This window comes from Lissotriton vulgaris, chromosome 10, assembly GCF_964263255.1.
Source record: "Lissotriton vulgaris chromosome 10, aLisVul1.2, whole genome shotgun sequence".
Taxonomy (NCBI): domain Eukaryota; kingdom Metazoa; phylum Chordata; class Amphibia; order Caudata; family Salamandridae; genus Lissotriton; species Lissotriton vulgaris.
Window position 1 is genome coordinate 477,096,816 of NC_141698.1, and position 27,528 is coordinate 477,124,343.

Here is a 27,528-nt window from a genome sequence, read left to right on the forward strand (position 1 = left end):
TATTCAGACAGGATCTAGAGGTAGAGGACGGGGTGCGTCCTCCCAGGAGCAACGTTCTTTTTATTCATCTACTTCGAATTACTTTGACCAACAGGCAGTTCCGTCCACACAATATTACAATGATGATTATCACGTTGAGAATAGGGTCGACGATTTTCAGATTGAATAGGACAGCCATGGACAAAGTAAGGGAGCTGTGTTGATTCCAGTAGATCAAAATGGGCCATATGTCACTGTCAATACTATGGGCGTTTTAGAACCGTTTCTTTTGGATACTGGTGCGATGAGAAGTTCTATCATGCATTCTAAACTACCTAGGGCACCTTTGTCTGGCTTAATGAATACCTCTGTGGGATTTTCTGGCGCCCCAGTCCGTAATTCGGTTTCTTACCCCTTGCCTGTCTCGATTGGTCCTTATGATTTGGAACCTTCCCTTATCCTGACAATTGGTTGTGGTGAGAATTTGCTGGGTCTTGATTTGTTAAAAAGACTGCATGCAACATTGTATTGTTCTCCTTCTGGTGTGCATCTTACATTGGGAAAGAAATTGATGTCTTCTATGTGCTTGTCCCGAGATCAGTTTCCACTTGAGTTGCTCTCTCTTCCGGAAAGCCTTTGGGCCACGGGCCCAAATGACGTGGGTCGCCTTGCTATCCCGCCATACGTTGTCACAATTAAAGATAATGTTAGGATGCCACGTATTCCCCAATATCGTATTTCTAGTGATGGAGAAAGAGCATTATTGACTATTCTTGATGATTTTATTCGGAAAGGTGTGGTCGAAGAAACGAGAGGAAATGTTTGTAACAGCCCTGTTCTTCCGATCCTTAAGAGAACGGATCCTTCACAGCCTCCTGTTATTCGATTTGTTATCGACCTTAGGGAGGTCAATAAAATAGTGGTGCCACAGTTCCCTGTTGTTCCGGACATTACAGCTTTGTTAACAATGATCCCTGCTTCTGCAGTTTGGTTTTCTGTGATTGATCTAAAAAATGCTTTCTTTAGCATTCCTATTGCTGAAGAAAGTAGGGACATCTTTGGTTTCTCTTTAGGTGGCGAAGTTTCCGCTTTAAGAGAGCTCCTCAAGGCTATTGTGAAAGTCCTTCTATTTACAGTAAAGCTCTTAAGTCCCAGCTTGATGCTTTTTCTTTGCCTCCGGGTGCTACGCTTATTCAGTATGCGGATGATTTACTGGTGGCAGCCTATACGGCAGATGTGTGTAAGAGTGTGACTATTGCATTGTTGCGTCATTTGTCTGCTTTAAATCATAAGGTTTCACCCTCTAAGCTGCAATATGCCCGCCAAGAAGTGGCCTCTTTAGGTCATCTCGCCGCCTCGCCGCCCTCCGCCCTCCCTTCCCGCCACCGCCGCTTTTCCCCGCCCCTTTTTCTATTCTGTACCCTCCCCGCTCCCGCCTCCCAGCTGCTCCGCCCACCCGCGCACTTGGCCTTAAATGGCGACCGTACGACGCAGGTGAGTGTGACCCACTTGTGGGACACCCCCGCGCCGCACGGCCACCAGCTGCTGCGTGTGCCCCTTGCCTGCCCTCTGCCTCGCTGCTGCCTCGTTTGCCGGTTGCCGGCTGCCTCCGCTGCGGTTGTTTTTGCCCTTGTTTTGTCGATAATTTGTGCCTGTTTTGTTTTATTTTCATTTTGCCCTTGTTTTGTCGATAATTTGTGCCTGTTTTGTTTTATTTCATTTTCCCCGTGTTTTGGTTTTCCTTCCTTGTTGTCCGCCTACCTCGCCGCCCTCCGCCCTCCCTTGCCGCCACCGCCGCTTTTCCCCGCCCCTTTTTCTATTCTGTACCCTCCCCGCTCCCGCCTCCCAGCTGCTCCGCCCACCCGCGCACTTCGCCTTAAATGGCGACCGTGCGAACGCGCAGCGGGCGCGCCGATTGTGCGCCGAAGGCGCGCCAAAGGTAAGCCCGTCTGCGCCCGTCCGCGACCGGACCGCGCCCAGCGCCAGGACCCCTGGCCCACGAGGACCCCGACCGACCCGCCTGACGTACTCCGCCGCCACCCTCACCGCTCTCAACACCGGCCGACTCCCAGAATGCCATCAAGCCACTCCACGACGTACCCACGGACCTTTCAGCTGCCACGCCTGCAAGTTCACCTGCATCCGGACCAGCCTCGCACCAGCACCCGCCAAGTCGAACACCAGCAGCACCCACCTCAAGTGCATCCTGCTCAACACCCGCTCCGTCCACAGACACGCCATCGAACTCTGGAACCTCCTAGACACCACAGCCCCTGACGTTGCCTTCCTCACGGAGACCTGGATGAACGCCTCTTCAGCTCCCGACATCGCCATCGCCATCCCAGAGGGCTACAAGATCGTCCGGAGGGACCGAAACGCCAACCAGATGGGAGGAGGCATCGCCATCATCCACAGGAGCACCATCCGTCTCACGACCAGCACCGACAACACCCTGACCAGCGCCGAACACCTGCATTTCCAGATCCACACCAACCCGAACACCACCCTCAGAGGCACCCTGATCTACCGACCCCCTGGACCACGCACGCAATTCAGCGAGGACATCGCCGACTTCGTCAGCCCGCATGCCCTCCCCTCCGCTGACTACATCCTCCTGGGAGACCTCAACTTCCATCTGGAGAACAACAACGACCGCAACACCAGCACCCTGCTCGACAACCTCGCCAACCTGGGACTCAAGCAACTGGTGTCCACCCCCACCCACCTCGCCGGACACACACTCGACGCAGTCTTCTCTTCCAGCACAGACATCGACTTCAGCCACGCCACAGAGCTTCAATGGACGGACCACAGCTGCGTCCACTTCACCTTCAAGAGAACGACGACCCACCAACACCAGCAACAGGCCGCCCGCAGAAGCTGGAACAAGATCACAGCAGACCAGCTCGCCACCTCCCTGAGCCAGCACCCTCCTGCCAGCTCAGCGAACCCCAGCCAGGCCGCCGACAACCTCACGAAGTGGATCAGCAACTGCGCGGACGAACTCGCCCCACTAAGGACCCCGCCTAGCAGACCCGGCAGCAAGAAGGCCCCATGGTTCACCGACGAACTCAAGAGCTCCAAGAAGAACTGCCGAGCCCTCGAGAAAGTCTGGAGAAGGGAACCGACACCGGACAACAGGACCTCCTTCAAACTTGCCACCCGGAAACATCACCAGCTGATCCGCGCCGCCAAGAAAACAGCATTCAAGGACCAGTTGGACAACAACGCACACAACTGCAAGGAACTCTTCAACATCGTGAAAGAGCTTTCCAACCCCAGCGCAGGAAACAACGACATCACCCCATCGCAAGACCTCTGCAACTCCCTCGCTTCATACTTCCACAACAAGATCGCGGACATACACAACAGCTTCAACAACCAACCAACGCACACCATGACCGAGCAACCACCCCCCACCACCACCCTCCACGCCTGGACCCCGATCAGCACCGAAGACACCATCCGCACGATGAACTCCATCCACTCCGGATCACCGACCGACCCCTGCCCTCACCACGTCTTCAACAAGGCCGACGCTGTCATCGCACCCCACCTGCGAGACATCATCAACACATCCTTCGACACCACCATCTTCCCTGAGAGCTGGAAACACGCCGAACTCAGCGCTCTACTCAAGAAACCAACAGCGGACCCCACCGACCTCAAGAATTACCGCCCCATCTCGCTCCTCCCGTTTCCAGCCAAAGTCATCGAGAAGACCGTCAACAAGCAGATGGCCGCCTTCCTCGAGACGAACGGATCCCTCGACCCCTCACAGTCCGGCTTCCGAGCCAACCACAGCACCGAGACCGCCCTCATCGCCGCCACCGATGACATCCGAGCCCTGATGGACAATGGAGAAACAGCGGCCCTCATCCTCCTAGACCTCTCCGCGGCATTCGACACGGTCTGCCACCGCACCCTAGTACGGCGCCTCAGCAACATCGGAATCCAGGACAAGGCGCTGGAATGGATCATCTCCTTCCTCGACGGAAGAACACAGAGAGTCCGCCTACCACCGTACAAGTCAGAGGCCTCCGAAGTCATCTGCGGCGTCCCCCAAGGATCATCTCTGAGCCCCACCCTCTTCAACGTCTACATGAGCCCCCTCGCGGCCATCGTACGCAAACACAACCTCAGCATAATCTCCTACGCCGACGACACCCAGCTGATCCTCTCCCTGACCAACGACCCCGCCGCCGCCAGAGCCAACCTGCACGAAGGGATGAAAGAGGTAGCCGAGTGGATGACGACCAGCCGCCTGAAACTGAACTCGGACAAGACGGAGGTCCTCATCCTGGGCTCCTCACCCTCCGCCTGGGACGACTCCTGGTGGCCTCCCGCCCTGGGCACCGCACCCAAACCGACAGACCATGCACGCAACCTGGGCTTCATCCTGGACCCCTCCCTCTCCATGACCAGGCAAGTCAACAACGTCTCCTCGGCGTGCTTCAACATCCTACGCATGCTACGGAAGATCTTCTGGTGGATCCCCACCGAGACCAGGAAGACCGTCACCCAGGCCCTCGTCACCAGCCGACTGGACTACGGCAACGCCCTCTACGCCGGTACCACCGCCAAGCTCCAGAAGAGACTCCAGCGGATCCAGAACGCCTCAGCCAGACTCATCCTCGACATCCCACGAACCAGCCACATCTCCGGACATCTGAGAGACCTTCACTGGCTCCCCGTCAACAAAAGAATCACCTTCCGCCTCCTCACCCATGCACACAAAGCCCTACACGACCAAGGCCCGAGCTACCTCAACAGCCGAGTCAACTTCTACGCTCCCAAACGCCACCTCCGATCAGCCAACCACGCCCTCGCCGCCGCCCCCCGCATCCGAAGAGCGACTACAGAAGGAAGGTCCTTCTCCTACCTGGCCGCCAAGACCTGGAACTCCCTCCCGACCGACCTGCGCCTGACCCAAGACCACCTCTCCTTCAGGAAGAAGCTGAAGACCTGGCTGTTCGAGCAGTAGCGGCACCCCCCCCCCCCCCCAGCGCCTTGAGACCCTACGGGTATGTAGCGCGCTTTATAAGTGTCACTGATTGATTGATTGATCTCTTGTCGAAGGAGGGAAGGCGATTGACCCCAGAACGCATTCATGCTATTTCACAGATGTCTGTACCTACTACACAGAGAGAAGTGCGTGCCTTTTTGGGTATCACTTCCTACTGTAGACAATGGATTCCCAATTTTTCACTTTTGGCGAAACCATTGGTGGCACTAACATTGAAAGACACGCCCCATCCGCTCCCTTGGACGGATGAATGTCAGAAAAGTTTTGTTGATTTACGTACTGCCCTGTGTTCTGCTCCGGTTTTGGGTACCCTAGATTATAGCAAGTCCTTTACACTGTACGTTCACGAGAGAGACGGTTGCGCATTGTCAGTTCTGACACAGCAATTCAGGGATAAGCAAAGGCCATGTGCCTATTTCTCCGCTACATTAGACTCAGTAGCTAAAGCTTTGCCTAGTTGTCTCAGAGCTACAGCAGCTGCCGCAATCTCTATTAGACAGTCTTCTGGATTAGTATTGGATAACACACTCCTTGTTATGGTTCCACATGCAGTGGATACCTTGCTTAACAGAACTAAGACGCAGCATCTTACGAGTGTTCGTTTGTTTGGTTACGAGCTGACACACTGTTGCCACTCCCAGATGAGAAAGATGATCAGGAAAAGCATGATTGTTTTCTCCGAATAGAAGAAGAAACGAAGGATAGGATTGATCTAAAGGACACTCCGCTCAAGGACCCGGATGGGATCATTTGGGTGGACGGTTCTTTTTTTAAGCTTCCAAATGGAGAAACTACTTCTGCCTATGCTGTCACCACCTTATGTACAATTGTTGAGACGGCACGTATTGGATATAATTCAGCCCAAGCAGCTGAATTAATAGCCTTGACTAGAGCATGTGTGTTGTCAAAGGGAAAGAGAGTGAATTGTACACGGATAGTCAGTACGCCTTTGGCGTTGCACATAGTTTTGGTAAGTTGTGGTCAAGAACTGTTGCTAATTCTACAGCTTCTTTGCCTTCTCGTCTTTCTGTCTTTTCACATAAAATGCATACTCTACCCCCTCATGAGCAGATAAGGCGAGTATATGAATAATACGTTCATTCAATTGTTGCACCAACATCAGTTGGCTATTAACATGACTGACTGTTGGGTGTGCGAACTTGTGCCACATAATGCGCAAAAGGGAATGCCATATCTGGTTCTTCCCTTCTCATACGAAGGTTCAGCTTGGGCTTATCTGACGATGTTTTCAGGTGCATACCACAACAGACTTAGTAGCCCTGTAAGAACTTCTGGGAATGGACTAGATTTCAGTTATAGCTCTCTGATTGAAGGTATAGTAGTAATGGCTAAGATCGTAGAGAAGAACAAGATTCCATTAGATCAGAAGAGAGCTTACGACTGATGGAATGTTACCCACTATGTCTCTATTCTTGATGACAAAACTAAGAAGGGTGAGTCTTCCCCAGTATGGACTGTGCCCCATCAAGGTAATTTTTGTCTCCAAGTGAATAGCAAGAAATCTGACATGCAGCAGAAATGTTCATACACATACATCTTTTCGTCTCTTGATTTTCCTCCGTTGGTTCCGTCACAAGGAACATATTTCGTCTGCAATGACCGAGCTCATACTTGGCTCCCTTCCAACTTTTCTGGAACTTGTCATATAGCTTTCCTCCTTCCCTCTACATATACGGCGCCATCAGACCATCACAGAATTAGACATAGCACAGGTGTGATTGATGCCAAAGACACGGCAGAACAAGAGGGAGGAGATTTCCGTAAAAGGATTCCACCCTTTTGGGGCCCGATGATTAACAGCAGACAAATCAGGCAACTGGTTCGAGTGGTTGAGACCACTATTAATGTTACTGCAGGTGCGATAGGTAACATTACCGCAGAACTTCAGGCTGACCGTCTCATGACTTTGCAGAATCGAATTACGTTAGATGTGATCTTAGCAGACCGAGGAGGTGTGTAGAAGTGTGGCTCACTGGTTAGAGGAGGCAGACCTGGAAGCAGAGGTCAGCCCGGGACCAGGGTTCAATTCCCGGCTCGGCGGGGTCTTGAGTCCAAAAATGTCCATGGACTCGACAATTCTCGCTCCGGTGCCTACTCGATTCACGGGTTCACACTCTCCGACTCTGGGCAATAGCTTGCTAAATCTCCACAACGGCCCCTCGCGGCGGGATGCCTGGCTTTCACTTTGCGGATACCCTGCCGGGGTTATCTCACAGGGGAATACCAGGACGGGTTCCCTAAGCAAGCGCTTAGAAACCGGTTGGTGATTTGCGCTATATAAATTCCTGTACATTTACATTTACATTGGTCTTTCATGGGATGGTTTTGGGGAATAATGTCAGCTTGGGGATGGAAGATCTTAACATTTCTAGGAGCAATCTTGGCCATCATATTCTCTTGTTGGGTATGTGTGCAATGTGGTCCTGCAGTTTGTGGCCTGGTGGCTACTTTATGTGTTCCACAATCCGCCACTCAGAAGACAGAGAATATTAGAATGATGGTTCAGCAACAGCTTGAATATTTTATGAACATCAGTGTTGATTCCGACTCAGATTAGCATGAGTTGGTTTGTTTTTGCCTGAGTAATGGCAAAAGGAGGGTCTGAGGTTCTAAAAATTACGAATTTGTTCGTACTCAGCCTCCATTTTGTGATCGCCGCCATTTTATGTTGCCCTCACTCAGGCAGCTCGGCGAACGCAATGTTTTTGTCGTTTCTGCCTTTGCGTGTCAGGTGGCTTCTCAGCTTATGTTTACTAACGAGTGTCAGGGTCTGGCCGAGTACACTAATTCCTGTCTGAGCTGATTAATCCCCGTTCGGACTACATGTTAGTTCACACCATTGTTTCCTTTAAGTTATCTTATCAGCTGTCCTTCGCTACATGTCTCATGCATTCTCTTGTTTCACGACTGTCATGTGGATTCATTTTGTAAATTACTTAAGGGGTCGAGTGACAAACGGAACAGGGAATTTGAGTTGCCTCAGTCTTAAAACATTCTCTATAACGTTTGTCTATAGCTCATGCTCTTGTGTGATTGCCTTTTTGCATTGTATTGTATCGTATATAACCCTGTGCGCCACGGAGTTAAGTGGCAGTCTCTTTTGAACCTCGTTGCACTGACGACTTCTAAGACCACTGTACTAGCTGCAGCTAATAAATACCATCTTCTACGCCAGACGAAGAGTCTGTGTCTCTGTATTTGATAAGGCAGGTGAACCCCGGGGATTTAGGCGTTCCCTGCGCCGCCGGGCCTTAAGGCTGCGGTTCTCCATTGTCAGATTTGTGATTGCATCCGCGCAGGATAAAAGAGTTACTCCTACACAGCCGCTTAAAGGAAGGAAGGAAGGCTTTCTCCCACTGGAGGGAAAAGCAGCGAGGCAGCTGTTCTTCATCTCCGTTCATCGCGACCTGCATCACGTTCTCCACACCTTCTGTAAGTTAAAGGTGAGGCGAGGGGTAGCTTAAAAAAAAAGGAGACATCAGGGCTGTACATTAAGACTGAACTAAAAACTGGTGGCTGTTCGCTGTTTGCTGTTTACCATCGCTATTCACAGTATCTGCCTTGATATAAAAAAAAATTATAATTTTGAACCTCGCAGGCTGGCATGGGGAGGCAACTAAAGACAACGAAGACAGTGAGGAAGCAAGTAAAAACGCGAAAATAGAGCTAACTGCCCGTCTCAAAAGTAAAACACGCTTAGCCCTTGCTAGAAAAGCAGCACAGTTAGCTGCTAAAGAAAGGGAGAAGGCTAAGAAAGGAGAGGGAAGCTCAGCCTCGCCCATTTTGGGGAAGGATTCTGCGGTTGACAGCTCTGAAGATGAACTTCATATTACTCTAACTTCTCCTCCTAATGGAAGGGTAGGAGAATTAGGAGAAGTAGGAGAAAAAGATGAGGTAGAAAGCCTCATGGAGAATGTGGCGGAAAATATTCCAGTATCAAATAAAAATGGAGCATCAATTAAAAATGGAGCGGGGTCGAGTCTTCCCCTGGCGAGAAAATTATGAACATAGTGAAGAAGAAAAGAGACTTTCCCTTATTTGAAAAAAAAACGGGCGCACTCCCCAAACTTCAGCTGTCCCGCTTGAAAAAAATCCAGAAACGGGAACTAGAATTTTAGCCTCATCTTCAGCAACAGTGGTAGGGAATGACTCTCTTACACAACTGCCCGAGATTGTCCCACTAATGACATGTGTAGCTCTCTCACCGCCAAGCTCAAGCGGCCCTGTGATGGCAGAAAAGCATCAATCAAGCAGTATAGCAAATGAAACAAGAGCAAGTCCGATCCTGATTAGTGAAGATCCTAATCTAGACACTCTTTCTGAGCAGAATTCACCATCTGCTGCAGCTCTTCAATCTCCCTTTTGCTCATATGTCGGAGTGCATCAAGTAGGGAACCCAAAAGGTTTAACATCTGCAATCTCAACCACGGCGTCCCAGTTATTTCAAAAGGGGGAAAGTGGCAGCCCCGAGAAGGAAGTGAGTTATCAAATGGACATCCGTGAGATGTTAAACCTAATTCTGGATGAAATCCAGGAGATAAAGTCAAATCAGCAAATGGAGATAGCTGCTCTACATTCCAGATTTGAAAAATGTGATAAATCAATGCAAGGAATCCCCACAAGATTGAACGAGGCGGAGGAAAGAATCTCGGCTCTTGAGGACCACATCAATCAAGCAAGAATAGATGCCGAAAAGACTGCAACTAAAAACTCATGGAAAGCAAACTTGAAAACAAGCTTGAGGAGCTTGAGAACTATTCCCGAAGATCCAATCTCAGGATAGTGGGGGTTCCTGAAGGACTGGAAGGTTCAAATATGCTCCAGTGGGTCAACTCTTTAATCCTTCAAAAAGTACTGCTAGAGTTTGAAGGTGATCTGTCCATCATGAGAGCACATCAGGTCCCGCCCCAGAGGTTCACCAATTCAACGTTTCCTAGAACTATCCTTATGAACTTCGCTGTTTTTAGGATAAAGGAAGAGATTTTATCAAAAGCATTTCAACAAAGACAATTTTCCGTTACTGAGACAATTAAATGTAGAATGTTTTCAGACATGACTGCTGCAGCTGCACGCCGTAGGAAAGAATTTGTTAAAATCCTCCATTTGTTCAAAATGAACAGCGCCCAAGCCTCAATCACTCAGCAGTCAAAGTTAAAAGTTCTCGTAAAAGGAAAGTTTTATATGTTTTCCAATCTTGAAGAAGCTCAATCTCTACTAAAAGAGATAACTCCAGAAACAAATGTTTGAGTAATTAAAACCAGCCCACTGAGCAATAATGGTAGAACTTAAAGGAAAAATTTCTATTTGTCCCAAAAAAAACTTGTTTTTCTCAGTAACAAAATAGAATAGGATAAAACTTTTTGGCTGTCGAGGGGGGCACCGGGTTTAAAGGGTCACTAAGGGTGTAACAAGAAGACACCCTGTCCATCCGAATGGGGGGGAATGTGGTCAGCGTGGGGGGTATGGAAGGGGCCACTTCCCAGGGGAGGGAGGGGGTCCACTTGGGGAGGGAGAGAGAGAGGGAGGGTGGGTTGAAAGCAGTAAAAAAGCGCAGAAATTGTAGGCAGGGTGTGTACCAAAAGTTGAATGAAGGATTTTATGAAGCGAAAACTCTTTTATGGAAATGAACAAATGTAATATCCTATCAGTTAATGCCAATAGTGTTTTAAATAAATAAAAATACGGTGCTCTCATAAAATGGGCAGTCTCTCTAAGTCCCCATGTGATATTTCTCCAAGAAACCCATTTAAAAACCAACACCCCCAATTTATTTATCCCGAAATATTTTTCCCATGTGTTTTTCGCTTCAGCTGGGGTGGCACAGAGGGGCGTTGCAATTTATTTTTCAAGGAAACTATCCGGAGAAATTTTAAAAATAAGAAGGGATTCCAAAGGGAGATGTTTATGGGTAGCAACCAAAATCCAAGGGAAAGTAATGAATTTCATAAACCATTATGGGCAAATATCCGATGAGGTGTCTAGTATTTTAGAAATCAACGACCTTCTTAGGGGAGTCCCTGGACAGATCATCATGGGAGGAGATTTCAATTACATACAAGATTTAAAAAAAGACACCTCTAATAAAAATAAGAAACAACTAAAGCCTAAAACGAAAAAAGTTGTGGACGCCCTTATCTTAGAATATCAGCTTATAGATCCATGGCATACAATAAACCCAGAAGGGGCATCCTTCACTTGCTATTCACACCGCTTCCAGACGGCGTCAAGAATCGATTACTTTTTGATATCAAGATCGATTCAGATTTTAACTACATCTATTGGTTGTAATCCCTTTTCCGACCATGGGAAAATAGAGCTGGAAGTTAATTTAGGTGGTTGGGGCAGGGACCAGTCCAGGTGGCAGTTGGATCGGACCCTGCTCCAGAACCCTGACTGGGTGGCTGGTTTCGGAGAATGGATCTCAGAATACTTTACTATTAACAATAATTCAGCAGAACCATTCTCGGTCTGGGAGGGATTCAAGGCGGCAGCACGTTGACAGATATTATCTTTTACTTCCGCCCAGGTCAAAAAGAGGAGACAAAAGATATCTACGCTCCAAAAGGCCATAGATAAAGAATATGCTTTACAGCTCCACCTTTGCCCGAATCACTTGGAGCAAGCAAAGGCAGAATTAAGGGATTTCTTTGTTTTAGAAGAGTTTATAGTTCTAGAACCTTCCAACAAAGGATATGTGAGGATAGCCAATTGGCAGGAAAGCTCTAGGCGAACTCAGTGAGGAAAAAACAAGAATCTGCTGCGATAGTTAAACTCAGAAATCCATTAAATAACCAAGAGATAGTAGACAATAGTTCGATTCAAAGGGCTTTTCTGGAGCATTTTAATCGCATTTACTCCACTGAATATCAAGTAGAGGAGGGTCAGATTCAGGATTACTTTATGAACCTAGATATCCCAAAGATCAAGCCCAATCGGGCTTTACAACTAGGGTTAGAAATTAATACAGGGGAAATACTTGATGCTATAAAGGCAACACCAAGGGCAAAAGCCTGCGGGCAAGACGGGTTCCAATTGAATTCTATAAAATCTTCATAAAAGAACTAGTTACTCCCCTCATGAATCTATTTAATTACATCAAACTAGGAGGAATGGTACCCGCGTCCTTTAAAGAAGCAATAATAATATCTTTTGTAAAAAAAAACAAAAGTCCAGAAGATATCAATTCTTATAGGCCAATAAGCCTTCTGAATTCTGACTATAAAATCTTTATGAAAATCTGGGCCCATCGTTTTATGTATGCGGCACAAGGAGTCATAGATAACGATCAATCAGGATTCATAGCAGGTCGTGTTATGGCTTCTAACACTGAATTCTTAATTCAGGCATTAGACTATGTTAATGTTAATTCAACCCCCGCCTGTATCCTCATGGTCGACGCGGAAAAAGCGTTCAACCTAGTTAACTGGGCAACCCTGTTCCATTCTCTTACCAAATTCGGGTTCCCAGAACTAGTGATTAAGATGCTCCAGAACGTCTATCAAGGCGCCTCTGCTCAGATTATAATAAACTCAGAAAAAGCTGGCTCAATCCAAGTCAACCGTGGGACCAGGCAGGGCTGCCCTTTATCCCCCTTCTTTTTTACTTTTTTTTATTGAACCCTTGGTTATTAAAATTAGAAACAATCCTGACATCCTCCCCCTAACACCGAGATGGCGAAGCTTAAGCTATTCGCGGATGATATTATCCATTACGCAAAGACAAACAAGGAGAATATTGAAAGCATATTAAAATAATTTAAAGCATATGAACAAATAGGAGGTTACAAAATCAATACAAAAAACAGAGGTCCTCGCCTTAAACACCAGTCTTAGCCATCTTCCATCTTGCTTGCATGTCCAGGCTGTAAGTCGAGACCCTACTAGATATTTAGGCATATATGTGACCTGTGATCACCATCAGCTTTATCTCCTTAACTATGTGAGAATGAAGAATAAAATTAAGAATCTTCTCTCCCAATGGCTTTTAATTCCTCTCTCCTTGATTGGTAGGATATCTCTGATCAAGATGTCGATTCTACCCTTATTAATATTTTTGTTTAGCAATATCCCTATTAAGTTGAATTCTATTTTTTTTTTAAAGATATCAAATCTATGATCAGAAGTTTTGTTTGGGGGGGGGAAATTCCTAGAGTAAAGCCATCCGTGATTCAACTCCCAGTTGACGTGGGGGGACTTGCTCTTCCACACATAAAAACATATTATGAGGCAGCCTTTATGGACTTGGTGGCAGGTCTGATAGGTCTAAAAAACAAACGAGATAGCTTCTTCTTAGTAAAAATGCTACAAGAGTCCGATTCTCAAACCCAGGTATTTTTAAAGACCGCAAAACTCCCCAAAAGGACGAGATATAAGACCATAAAAGAACATCTATCAAGATTACAGTCCTTTTTCAAGAAAAATCTGAGCTCCTCAGCTTCTCAGTTTTTAAGCTTACGTGAGTGTTTCTGTTTGGGCCTCCAAATTAATAGTAGCCGAATACTAAATTGGGAGAATTTGGGATTTCGGGAGTTAGGACACTTCTTTGTCCAGAATAGAATTATTTTATGGCAAGAAGTACAGGCTAGAATAACCACTCCCATGCAACCAACTTTCTTTGAATATCTACAAATCGTTCACTTTTTGAGAAAAACTATTGGTGGATATCTCCCCACAATGGATGAGCCGGTTACATTCCTTTATGAGGCCAAAATTACCGGCATAGGAAATTGGTACAAAAGGCTCCATTATGGTGGTCATTTAGACACGGTGGATAGCCATCTTGAGAAAATACTTAGCCAAACCCAATGCAATTTAACACACAAGGAATGGGAAACTATAAGTTTGTTAGGCTATAAATCGCTACGTGCCGCTAACTTTAAAAGGATGGCATTCTTGTCCCGTTGGCTAGCGAATTGGACTCCGTAAGCACTCGAGAAAAGGTTCCCAGAGGTTGAGAATAAATGCTTTAGATGCCTAACCGCCGGCCAGGGGGGTTGGTTCCATACCTTTTTTTCTTGTCCTCAATTGAAATCTTTCTGGAAGGCCATACTCATAGACATCGAGGAGGCAATAGGGAAAACACTAACACCCTCAGCTGAACTGGCCCTCTTTGGTATATCCAAAGATAGAGGTTCCCTCAATGAGAATTGTGTAGGGCACCTTGGGAGACCATTTGGGGCGTGAAAGAATGTCATGCAGGTTTTGGCCTGCTAACCAATACGGAAGCTGCTGCAACTGGGCGGCCACGCAATATGATTTCAAATCTGGCACTCCCCAGACAGTAGCTGCGTTTAGATAGTCCCACCCACTGCCTGCCAGCTCCCCAGACCAGCTCTATCAGTAATGTGTTTAACACTGTGAAGAAATGTGTCGGGACCACCGTAGGTAGGTTGGTAAAGTAGTACAACACACCCGGAAGCATCACCATATTTGAGATCGCTAGGGGCGCAGCAATTGAGAGTGAGAGGGTTGTCCAGAAGGACACCTGTGAGGGCACTGAGGCGATCACTTTCAGAAGGTTCCCCTCCAATAGGTCATGGGCCGTCCAGTATATTTGTGTACATAAATATTTGAAAGTGTTAGACGCAATGGTAAGTATTTGGTCTCCAAATTCAGCGGTTTGGGGCTGAGGGTCGCTTGTAAAGTAGAAGGCGTGCAATTTGTTTGCATTTACTGCCAAACCAGTGATACATTCAAATAATAAAAAGGTATCAGCGACTGCATGGAGGATAACAGTGAGGGTAATGTCATACAATATTATATTGTCAGCATATGCAGACACTGTGTGTCTAGTAGGGTCTAATGGGATACCCCAACCAGGAGTCCCCCGGAGTAGATGCTTCAGAAGAGGCTCTAACGCCAAGACAAACAATGTTAGGGCTATTGGTAAACGCTGCCTCATGTCCCTGTGTATTGAATATGCATTAGCTATATGGAGATGCATATATCAATTTAATCCAGCAGAGGGGTGTCATAGTTACTCAAGGCAGCCAACATATATTCCCAGCTTAGGGAGTCAAACGCCTTACATAGATCGAGTGAAATACATCCTGCCACATAGGAGGGTGGCACCAAATCCGTATATATTCAAGAAGATGCTCCGGCCTGGTATAAATCCGCACTGGTCCGTATGTATAAGTATTGGAAAAATGGAAGAAGTCGCAGGCCAGCACCTCGCTCTGTATCTTAAATTCCGTGTTTATAAGCGATAAGGGCCGATAAGCTGTAATATCTGCGGAGTCTCTGCCGGGTTTCCGTAGTGAGGTCACCAGGGCTTGTCCTGTAGTGGTGGGCAAGGCACCTTTTTGCAGCGCTGCCTGATATAGCCCTTCTAAGTGAGGGACTAACTGGGTAGTGAATGTAGCATAAAACTGTACAGGTAAGCCATCCAGAACTGGGGTTTTATTTCGGGCTAGTTCCCTCATGGCTTCCTTTATCTCTGTAGAGGTGATTGGCACGGCCGAAGCCTTCCTGTCTGCAGCAGTGACCCGTGGGAGCGTTAAACTGTCTAGGAAGTCATCCATTTTATGTGACATTATAATGGGAGGAGACCCATATAGTGACTCACAATAGTCACAAAATGCAGTTTTGATCTCTAACTGCATAGTAACTTCGGTCTGTGCTGGAGTATTTATTTCTAGTAGGAGGTCGATGGGGGGATGGGTTTCAGCATCTGGGCAAGTAGTATGCCTGATCTATTAGCCTCCATGTGTATTTTGTTTACGTCCGCTTGGAGCTCTGCATAATTGATGCGAGCAGCCTAGAGCCTTCCAGCATTTTGTGCATCTAGCACTGCTGCCCATTCCAGTTTGCCCAGTGTCGCTTCTACTGACTTCAGTTTGTTATGGACTGTTTGACGTACCCCCACCACGGCACATATTGAAGTGCCCCTGATGACAACCTTAAATGCTTACCACTCAGTTATTCAAGAAGAGGTTGTGTTGGTGTTTTCACTAAAATAATTGTTGATAGTGCTGGATAAGCTGTCAAGAAACACCCCATCCTCCAACAAGTAGAGGGTAAGCCTCCAAATGGGGACCGGTGTAGGAATCCGATCCCAGGATAAGTAAGTTCTAGGGGATTGTGTTCTAATATCGTTTACCCAAGATATGAGGTGTGCCTTATTTGGGATAAAGGGGTGGTGGTACAGAAGATATGGTCTAGTTGTGTATGTAGTCCGTGTGGTGGGGAGTGGAAGGAGTATTCATGCATGCCAGCATTTTTACTACACCAGGCATGTGCAATAGTCCACCCTTAGACCCATGTGTGAAGCACCTTGGCCTGTCGAATGGCAGCTGTGCCCCGGAAAAAGAAGGGTGTGACGGTCCAAGTATATATCCAGCACACCGACTATTCAGGGGTACATAGTCCAGTCTGCGAGTGCTTTGGTAAGTTGTGCATGGAACTTATCCTGCTCCATCTTTGGGACATATATGCTTCCCAGTAGTATTAAGCATTGAGACCTCCAGCGCAACCATTGTGTGTACGCCGTCTCTTATTGGTATGGAGCCGCTCCTGCAACCTAGTGATTAGCAATAGTTGAAGAAGTAGTTTTGGTGATCAGAATTCAGAAACAGTGTCGTGATGAAAGAAGGAAGTGTTAGTGATTGGGGCAACACCTGTTCATTTACATGCATTAGTTTACTTACGTTACATGTGTGCAATTGATGAAAGTACAGGTCATGCAATCAAATGGACCTTACCGTCCATCATGCACCACATAAAAACTGGTAAATAAGTCAGCATCCCAATAGCTTATGTGACATCTGTGGAGCTACAATAGTAAAAAGGGTTAGACTGTTCTCTAAGTTCAAATGCACCGTGGTGTCTTCCGATGACTCCTCAGCAGACTGCAGCCCAGCGTCCCGGAGTGCTGTGGCTACTGTATCGCTATCCGTCTTCCCTCCTGCACCTGCTCCTGGGACAGGGTCTCTCCGGGAATGTATCCTCGAGCCATGCCCAGGCGGAACTCTGCGTTTCAAAGAAAAGACTGTTGATCATAAAGGATCTTTAGCCAGGCTGGGTAGAGCATAGCGTACTTGAGTTTTAGAGATCTAAGGTGCTTTTTCACCTCTTGGTAAGAGGCCCTTTGACGATGAACCAACAATGTATAGTCTGGGAACAAAGAAATGTGTGTATTATCATAGCGTAGGGGTGCTTTCTCTCGTGCACATCTGGGGACAGCGTCTTGGTCTTTGTAACTGAGGATAAGGGTCACTATGGGGTGTGTTGTGGCCCCGGGGATCGTCAGCTGGTGAATTTATCACCGTGGGACATGCACTCCTCCGTGTGTTCGGTGGAGGAACCCTCAGCTTCCCTTATCTGCTGGCGGCCGTGTTCCGTAGGGTCCATTACCTTTCCCCTCATGTGGCCCATGGTGTCTCACTACATCCCCAAGGGGTTGGAATCGCCACCACTCACTAGGACTTGCACACTCATAGGTGTTCTGGGATAGGCAGTCTCCTCGAGCGTCCCACAGCAGGCCACAAGGAAAAGGAACAACAGGTGATCACGGTGCCACAGCCTTCGCCCGTGGTGTTGCAGCTCTATTTGCACCTGAAATGGTACAGTTCTAAAAGGGGAAATGTTGTTCTGGGACTGGACACAAATTCCACGGCCTGCAGACTGGCAGTCAACAGTGGGGGCGCGTCGGTTAAATGCACAGAACTATTAGCCAGTGCAGTGCCAGTTGCACTTGCCACAAGCCTGTGAGACAGCTCCGTGGCGGAATGTGACATTACCTCAGGTCTCCACTGGAGTCATTTTTTTTTACTTTATGGTCCAGGTTGCCTGCAGCAGTTCTCTGCTGAGCCAGTGCGGTCAGAAGGAGTGGACCCACCACACTGAGCCCCCTACGCCACTGTCTTTCAGTCGTACCGGGGCAGCGGGAGTCAGTGTATGCTCAAAGAGTTGGGGGGGGATATATTGTTCATATTGTTCAGTGGCAGGGGCCTAGTTCTGGGGTTCCCGAACCATGCAGCTTCACCCGCTAGTAGTAATCAAGTAATACAGTTGATGCAACATCCTTCAGCTAAGTGGTACCCCCCCCCCCCTTCTAGGAGGGCCATAGACGTCCCAATTTGCACCTGGTCTAGGCCCAACAGCCCGCAGGAGAAGGCAGGGGCGGCACAGGATCCAGAGGCCCTCATGGGTGCCGCCGCCTCATACCAGACTGGAGGTCTCTTGTCGTCCCAGGCAGTCGACTAAATCCTGGGCACAATGACACCCACGATTCCCAAAGCGATCCTTCTGCTGCAGGCCGCCGCAGCCGCCTCAGCCGCCTCAGGGTAAGCAGTTGCCTCCAGCAACAACCCTTCCAGCGCAGCCCTAAGTGCAGGCTCAGTCGCAGGCCAGCCCCTCCTCTACTGTCTCCTCCGGCCGGTGTTTCCACAGAGCACCTCCGGTAGGAGCGGTCAGTGTAGGAGCAGGGTTACCACTGCAGCAGCATGAGCAGAATTGCTTGACGCCACATACCTCCAAAGCCAGGACACGCAGCCACAGGTCCGTCCTACAAACCAGGCTCGACACTCCCGGAGACAGGAAATAGGTCTGGCATCTTTGTGTAGTGGCAGAATGAAGCCACTACTTGAGGATAAATCAGGATGAAATGGCTTGACCCGGATGCTCTGCTCTTATGTGTCCGCCATCTTAGGCGGTTGGCCACACCCCCTCAACCTTGCCCCCTGTTACAAAGGATATTTTAGGTCACCTTGGTGTTCGAAGACCTTAAGCAGGATCTCAAGTTACTTCAGGGCTCGAGTCGGGGTACCACGCGGGTGGATGGCGTCCCCCACTTATTTTACCGGGAGCTCGATAACTGGAGCAAATGGAGCCACACGTTCACTCTTTGGCCTCTCTGGGGCGAGATCGGAGCCCATTCAGAACGCTGCTCTTGTGCTGGCTTCTCTGATGCAAACACATCTAAGGGGTGAGCGAGGGGGGGCAATGAGTCTGATGGTGCAAGCCACCTTTCGTGACGTCACTTCCTGTCATGACGTCAGCGTCCCCCCAATTCTTTTTTCAGGACTGTGCCCTGAGTTACCTATATTATTTTTTATATGTACAATATGAGGTACTTTATCTTATATCTAACACCACCTCAAAGGGATAGATGTAGCAGAACAAAAGAACGGGAGGGAATGAGAGAAAGGGAACAAGCTGGAATCTTGTGAATGAAATCATCCCCAAAATGGAGCTGTAGTTTGTAGTCAACGTTAGGTGTCTAGTTGGCAAAGTGTAAGTAAGAACAGTCGCAGCTCGCAAGACTCGTGGGTGGGGGGGATTTAAGATTTAAAAATAAATGTAAAAAGGTCACACGCTGCCTCCGCTCCTGGCGGGGTGCCACATCAGGAAGCAGGCATCTTCCCTCCCCTCTCCTAAACCAATCACAACGCTGCAATGGCAACAATGTGATTGGTGAGGACGGTGCCCAGCCAGGCGCCTGTAGGGTGACCATTTTCTCTATGTAGGCTGCATGCAACCTACAGATAGAAAATGGAGAGTGCGCATGACTGGTTTGGTTTGCCCCAGAGGGCCGACCAAACAGTCAGGACCCACAGCATTGGGCAAGCCACTCCTACCGACCCGCCCACCTGCCGGCCCCCCACCAGGCATACCGTTCTGCTTTCTCTCAGCGCGAGGAGCAGAAACATAAAAAGGTATTTAAAATACCATTTTGTGTTTCTGCTTCTTGCACTGTGAAAAAGTGGTGGGTGACGCTCCTCTGCTCTCATGGAAGAGCCGCCCCTGAGTAAGAAAGGCTCACATGGAGATTGGAATGGCAGACTGTAGAAGAAATGCTGGAGAGACTTAAGTACCATGCCAAACCAACTCATATCAGCTGACAAACATGCAACAAACAAACAGATGCAGAAACAGTCCAACACATCACAAATCTAAACAGACAGCATACAATCATACATACAGAGAAGTGCAGAGGACGAACACGCAGAAAGAGAATGGATAGATATAACAATACAAATTCCATAGCTGCGTAATCCTTAGCCTCGAGGTAAATGAAATATTGGTGTAAATGCCACATCAAACCTTGCCCTTTGCCTAGACAACCCCTTTCTACTCGTGTATTGAATACCCAAGTCGTCACATCCATTTAATTACATTCCTATATGGATGATTAGCTGCTGGTACTAATCCAATTCTGCCTGCATGTCTATTCCATGGTTGTCTCTTTTCTATAAGCATACATATAAAGCATTGACAGCCAATGTTTTCATTTCTTTATTTCCACCATGGCATTTACAAGTAGGCCACTTTGGTCCATCTGCATGAACCAATGGCATAGCAAGTACCACAAGCAAAGGGAATACTGTGCCCATTTCTCTTCTGACAGATCAAAGTGGGGTGCTCTGGGCCCCTCAGAATCCTGGGCCTTGCTGTCACTTCACCTGAAATGAAAACTGCATTTCTGAGCCATGACACCTGCAAACCTCTCTCCCTCAATTAATCACATGGACATTTTATATACCAATCTCCTAAACTCTTACTATATATTTTATTCCATATTTAGTCACGTGACACACAAGTCAAATCTGATCGTGCCAGAGTGAAGTAAATCTCACCTCCGCTGTACATGGTTGGGGAGCTCCGTGAAGACCCGCTGTCACTGTGGCAGCCAAACTTTTTCAGCAGCTCTCTGAATTCCCTCCTACAGCCAAATCAAACAAGATTAACATGTAAGTATCTTCAGAACCAGTCAGGGACTAGGCTTCGGAGCACTCGGATTATTGACAGTATAACATAGCATTGCATATGGTGTGATACATAATGAAACAGAGAACAATTCACTTGTCTGTTTTGTGCACACTGTGCGTTACCCAGTGCGACATTATGCAGGAACGGCAGTGCAATGCACATTCCCAAAGAGCTCATAGCACAGGATGTCAGTGTTTACATTGATAAAAACTATAGATTGTTCAAGACTCCCCAAGTGTAGCCAACACACCCCACTTCACCCCTGATCCCTTGAGTCAGTAGCAGAAGTTGCCTTTCTCAAATATTGACTCTGTGCACACAGGAGTTCACAAAGTTCGGGTGACACCGGGTGGGCAGTTTCCACATCTGGTTGGCTCAGCTGCCAGATGTGTTAACCATGACCTAGCTCCAGCGAAGGCACCTTGTTTAGCCCCTTCCATTAGTGAACATGTTTAAGGGTTTTGTAAAGCGATTGGCTACTCCTTGGAGTGGGTTGACAGGTCAAGAAACAAAATGGAGACCCAGGCAATTAGGGCAAGGCAAACAACTATGGGTTGAGATTTTTTTTTAAACAAAGGTTCAGAACCAATAGTACAGAGAGCCAAAGGGAGTTGGTTGCAATCCTTTGCAGCTAGATAAGGAGCAGCCCCCTTTCTCATGCGTCAGAGCCTAGGCACCGGTGCCAGGGCTGCGGATGCTGACCTAAGCTCCACTCCGACAGTAGACCTGAATGACATCTGTCAGTGAGATACAGAGGGCCTGATGGACCAGAAGCAAACACTTACATCGAATCCTCTTCTTCACTGGGGCTAGTGAAGAGATCTCAGCTGAGAGGATATAGACCCACGCCAAGTGATCCAAGAATCATGCATGCAGAACCCTTCGCAGTCTCCTGGTTAGACCCTCTGACAGAGCAAGAGAGGGAGAAAGCATTAGCATGCTCCAACGCGATGTCATCAATGCATCTTTCTACCGCCTCTTCCAAGAATGTAGAGGTAAAACATATTGAAACGGGGAAATCCGAAGCAAGAACCAACCATTGCAGACACCTGGGGTTGAAAAGGCTTGTTTTTGACCTCAAAGCCTAGATTCTTCGGCAGAGGGAGGAGGAGATGGTAGCGTTTCTGATCAGCTTTACTTCCACCACATGGAGCTGAATGAGCCAAACAGCAGAATGTCGACCTCTTCTGGATTGCACTTCAGCTGGCTCCTTTGCACCCAGCAGAAGACCGCATATAGGCAGGCTTTGAAAGAATGCTCCAAGGCTCCACCGAGAGAAGCAGCTGAGTATCATCTGCATGTGAAATGATGTTGACTCAGCTGAGGGAGCAGGAGGAGCCATGTACACATTATAAAGAGGGGGACTCAAGGAAGAGCCCTGCGGCACCCCATGGTTAAAAGATGTTAAATCTGATAAGTAAGGGGCTAGCCACAAGGATTGTGCCAGCTATTCAGAAGAGGCTCACGGTCCTGAAATCAGCTAAGCAATGCATAGAATAGAGTAGGATTTGTTGTGGAATGTTGCAGACAGGTTGGATATAATCAAGGTGGCATTCTTACCATGGTTGTGTGCCAACTTCATGTAATCTGCCACTTCGAACAGGGCTGTCTCCCTGCTATGTTAGCGACGAAAGCCGGACTGACAGGGACGAAAGCCAGAGGCTGGTGTACAATAGCCTGTGTTGCTCCAGGTACTCGTGGGCCGAGTGTTGAGAAGTTTATCGAGCATCAAGGCGGCTGCAGGCAATAGAGAGATGGGTCTAAAGTTGGAAGGGTCCCCCAGAAGGTTTGTTTTTTTAAATCAAAGGGCAACCTTAGCCTGCTTTGCTTAGACCAGGTCGACCACCTCTGCTGCAAGAACAACAAACAAGCAGGATCTTTGTGATAAGATTGCCTCCTTCTTCCATTCTAAAATTCAGGATATCCACCTGGCCCTCGAGGAACAAAGAGCTGTCCTCAGTGCATCTACACCCAGGGTAGAGATGAGCCCGATCACCACAGAAATCTCCCCACCATGCACTCTGGACGCTTTTCCCCCGCTGGCCTTGCAAGACCGTGAGCTACTGCTAGCCAAGACTAAGTCTGGTTCCCCTCTGGATACCTGCCCACTGAAAGTCATTAAGCAGTGCAGGGAGACCCTCTTACCACCGCTGCTAGAGGTAATGAATCTAGCCATCAAAGATGGCATTTTCCCTGTAGAGTGGAAGAAGGCGGTAGTAAAACCCCTGTTGAAAAAGGCCTCTTTGGATCCGGGGGTCCTAAAAAACTTCCGGCCTATTTCCCTGCTCCCTGCTCCTGCGAAGATGCTTGAGACACATCTTAACAAGCATCTCGCCATCTTTGTAGAAAGTTCAGGATGCTTAGACTCCTCCCAGCATGGATTCAGGAGAGAATTCAGCACCGAGTCAGCCCTCACCATCGTGCTCGACAAGATCCGCACGACAGTAGATGAGGGCCAGACCTCTCTCCTGGTCCTGCTAGATCTAACTGCGGCTTTTGATACCCTCTCCCCCTCAGTACTTACATCGCGGCTGAGGGAGGTGGGGGTGAAGAACGCAGCTCTAGATCTTTTGACCTCCTTCCTCACGGGGAGGGAACAAAGAGTCAAGCTTGGGGAGTTCCTATCTCCATCCCGACCTGTGCTATGTGGGGTTCCTCAAGGGTCAGCACTCAGCCCGACCCTTTTTAATATCTATGTTACCCCACTAGCCAAATTAATAAGATCGTTCGGGATGGAGGTAATCTCGTACGCAGACGACACTCAAATCCTCGTCTCTCTTCCCCATTCAGATGAACTAATCGCCTCCAAGTTTAGATCTTGTATGGAGGCGGTTGGTCAATGGATGATCCAGAACTCTCTGAAACTGAATGGGGAGAAGACGGAGGTGATGGTGTTTGGGGGGAAAGAAAACATCTGGTCAGGCAATTGGTGGCCCGACTCACTTGGAACATGCCCTTCCCCCACATCTTCTGCTAAAAATCTCGGGGTGCTAATAGACCCTGCCCTTGACTTAGGTAGCCAGGTGAGCAGAACCGTTTCCACCTGTTGGGGCCTGATTCACACCCTACGAAGGATCAGGAAATACCTCTCCCTCCAGGCAAGAAAACAAATAGCTGTTGCTCTCATCGGCTCGCGTCTGGACTACTGTAATGCGCTGTATGCTGGACTTAACAAAGGACAGCTGCAGCGCTTACAGGTAGTCCAAAACGCCATAGCCAGATTTGTCCTGGATATTCCCAGACGCTCCTCGGCCACTGCAGCCAGGAAAACGCTGCACTGGCTGCCGGTAGAATACCGAATCCGGTTTAAGGTCCTATGTATGACCTACAGAGCCATCGCCAAAAAGAGCGACACCGGAATAGGATCCATCATCTCCCATTATGTCCCCCGAAGGAACTTGCGTTCCTCGGGGAAACTGCTTCTGGCAGCCCCCGTGTACGAAGAGCCAAATGGGGTGGCAGAGCCTTCTCCACTCTTGCTCCTAAGTGGTAGAATGAACTTCCTCTGGATCTGAGATCTCTCCCGTCCTTACAGAACTTCCGCACTGCCTTAAAAACCCTTCTCTTTCAGCAAGCATATGTGTAGGGTTTCATGTCTTTTTCCTGATCATTCTCTGATCTTTTTTGCTAGGCGCCTTGATACCTGCGGGTTATTGTCTTGCGCATTATAAATCTCCTTTCAATTTCAATTCAATTCCTTTCAATTAGAAGGTGGCTATGGGTCGACTAGGGAGCCTGACTTGCACTCAAGTAGGGCCTTCTGCAACTCCTCCAAGGTTATAAGGCTGAAGTGAGAGAGAGTCACCTGTTTGTGAGTGGAAGCACCAGCACTCAGGTGTGAGGCAAGGCAGACTGGGAGCTCGAGCAAATTAGACTTCTTAGGGCTGTTTTTGAATGGGTGTGGTGCGACTCCTACAGTCAAGTCAAATGATCTTTATTCGGAATTAATACATCCATAAAAGTACACACAGGTTAAAATACATAAAAAATGTTGATAAAAAACAGATTGATTATACTGTTACATAAAAATTACCTTTTCCAAATATAAGAGAGCAGCTATATATCAGAACATCAATTGTGCAAATGGCAATGTTACAAGAATTCACAGTGTGTGGATATTTCACTTATTAGTTTCCACAGAAATCGTTTCCATTAAACCCAAGCGTCTGAATATCTATGTACTAGTACACAATAATCAGACGTGCAAAAAGCAAATGTGCAAAAAGGCAAAGTACAAATGTTCAAATGTTCATTAGTCATGTTCCATGGTTGCCCGTGACCGCACACTAGCTTTAAGGAAGCAACTCACAGTAAATATCACCTCATCTGAGAGCATCATTTGAAAGATTCTCATTGCCTGAATAAAGTCCCTTAAATCATATTTACAACAATATGGCATTAGATATTGAGAAGTATACAATTTATAAAAACCACAGAAGAAAAAATAATGTATCAGACTTTGTTTACCATCCTTGGAACAAGGGCAATCCAGCTGCTCCAAATGCTTATTGTAGCCAAGGGGAAAGCTTAATAGATTTACAGTGCTTCCATCCCGTAATCGGAACAGAAGGCTCCTGTTCCATCTTCCTAATGTGATTAACAAATACCTCTGTGGTGTAGCTAAAATGCCATTATCGGGCTCAGCATAAGAAATATATTTAGTAACTGAGTGTTTGGGGTATTCTGATCTTATCCGTTCCTCCCCATATTAATCATACAGTGCCCGTTTGACTATGTTCTTGTGTACGTGAGCAATAGTATTTGGGGAGCTAAACAAAAGGCCCTGGCCCACACTGGACAGGCTTTTCTCGACAGCTTTCAGCCATGGTACAAGGTTAGACCTTTCGCTTTGTAGGCAGTCAGATATTATGCTGCGAGTTAAATGGGCCGCTGGGTTTAGCCAGATTTTTAGCCAGAAGAGAGCGGGCCTTGATCGGATAAAGTCCTCAATATACAATAACTTTAGCTCATTGTGACAGATGAATGTTGGAGCGCAGAAAACTCCCCCCAAGACCTTTCTGCAAAATCTGTTTTCCTCTGTCTGAATGGGCACACAGTTAGAATATCCCCACACTTCTGCTCCATAAGTTCCCGTAGGTTGGCATTGAGTACGGTAAATGTTTAGCAAAGAAGTGATAACGTCAGCTTGTTTGGGTTGCCGTAGGGAGAGAATTGAGTTGATGGATTTACCAATTTTGTTTCTCCCATAAGCGACATGTGGCTGGCAGGAACCCGTGTTGGAAAATAATAGTCCTAAATAAGGGAAAGTGCTTGTGCATTTTAGGATGTTTTCACCTGATTTAATTGAGGTTATGTTATACTTTTTGGGCCCACAATTCATGATAAAAGATTTTTTTAAATTGGTATTAAGGCCCAAATCTAACAGGAAAGCAACAAAACCAGAAATTAAAATTCGCAGGGCGTTGGCTGTACGACCCATTAGCACTGCGTCATCCGCGTACAACAAAGCAGGGATTGGATTACCGTTTATAATTGGGACGTCCTTAGTTATCGTACACAAATTGCTGCGCAACCCATTAATATATAAGATAAAAAGCAGTGGGGCGAGTACGCAGCCTTGTCTGACACCCCTGCCAATTAAAATATAATTCGAGACTTCTCCCTCAGCATTAATGCGCACTCTGGCCTTTAAGTCCCTATGCAAATAAGAAAGAAAATACACCAAAGAATCATCCAAACCATAACTAAGCAAAAGTGACCACAAACTAGAGCGATTAACGAAATCGAAGGCTGAACTTAAATCCATAAAACCAAGGTGCAAAGGGGATTTTTTTTACAATAGTTTACTTTGCCATTATCAGATTCAAATTCAAACATTGTTCAACAGTGCCCACATGACTTCTAAAACCGAGCTGGCAGTGATGTAAGACATTATTGTCCTCTGCCAAGCTCCTAATCCTGTTAAAAATTACCCTCCCAAGAACCTTCAGTGTGTTGTCAATTAGTGATATCGGACGGTAACAGGCGGGGTCCAGTCTGTCACCCTTTTTGAATATTGGTACAATAACACTATTTGACCATGATTCTGGGATTGAGCTGTCGGATAAGTTGTTAAACAGATTGCAGAGTAAAGGGGCCCAAAAGTTAATTTCAGATTTAATTTGATCTATTGAGAGACCGTCTAGGCCGGGTGCTTTATTGCTTGCACTTTCAACTATAGCATCCTCAACCTCAGATAATGTAATATAGAAGGGACTAGTAGTCATAACAGAGAGAACAATATCTGTGAGGGGCCCTGGTACAGCATAGATTTTAGAAAAATGCTCAACCCACACATCTCCTGTTATATTACAATTAATAACTTTGATATTAGAACCAAAGGATCTTAAAGAGTTGACCTCTCTCCAAAATCCAGTGGTATCTTTCAGTGTCGCAGTGCGGGTAAGAGATTCCCAATGGTCTATCACTAGGGCCTCAGATCGAGTGCGTAGCATGGTTTTATACCTAGCTCTCAGGTCTCTTACAAGTGACAGATTCGTTGGTTTAGTTTTTAGGGCCTCCCTCAGTTCTCTGTTGTCCCTAGAGCAAGAAGAGTCAAACCAGCGGGGGCCACGGTCTTTATTAGCCCGAACTGGTTTCGAAGATTCTCTTTTAATAGCCGAACAGAGATTACTGAAGGAACTAACCACGTCTCGGCCTGATCTATCAAGGGACAGGCAGTTCTCAATTAATATTGGATGTTTGTTAATGACTCTAGCTAAAATATCTTTGTTGTCGACCCCTTTCCATACCACTCTTAGTCTGTGAGTAGATGCTTCCAAGTTTTGCGCC

General features: G+C 47.3%; 1 protein-coding gene across 1 annotated transcript in view; it reads right to left on the minus strand.

The window, feature by feature from the left end:
- LOC147685426 (partitioning defective 3 homolog) overlaps nucleotides 1–27,528 on the minus strand; it is a 532,416-nt gene that overhangs the window by 222,764 nt on the left and 282,124 nt on the right. The window contains exon 5 of the mRNA XM_086939787.1: nucleotides 20,604–20,689. Within this exon, the coding sequence (XP_086795913.1) occupies nucleotides 20,604–20,689 (86 nt within the window). The remainder of the gene's footprint in view (nucleotides 1–20,603; nucleotides 20,690–27,528) is intronic.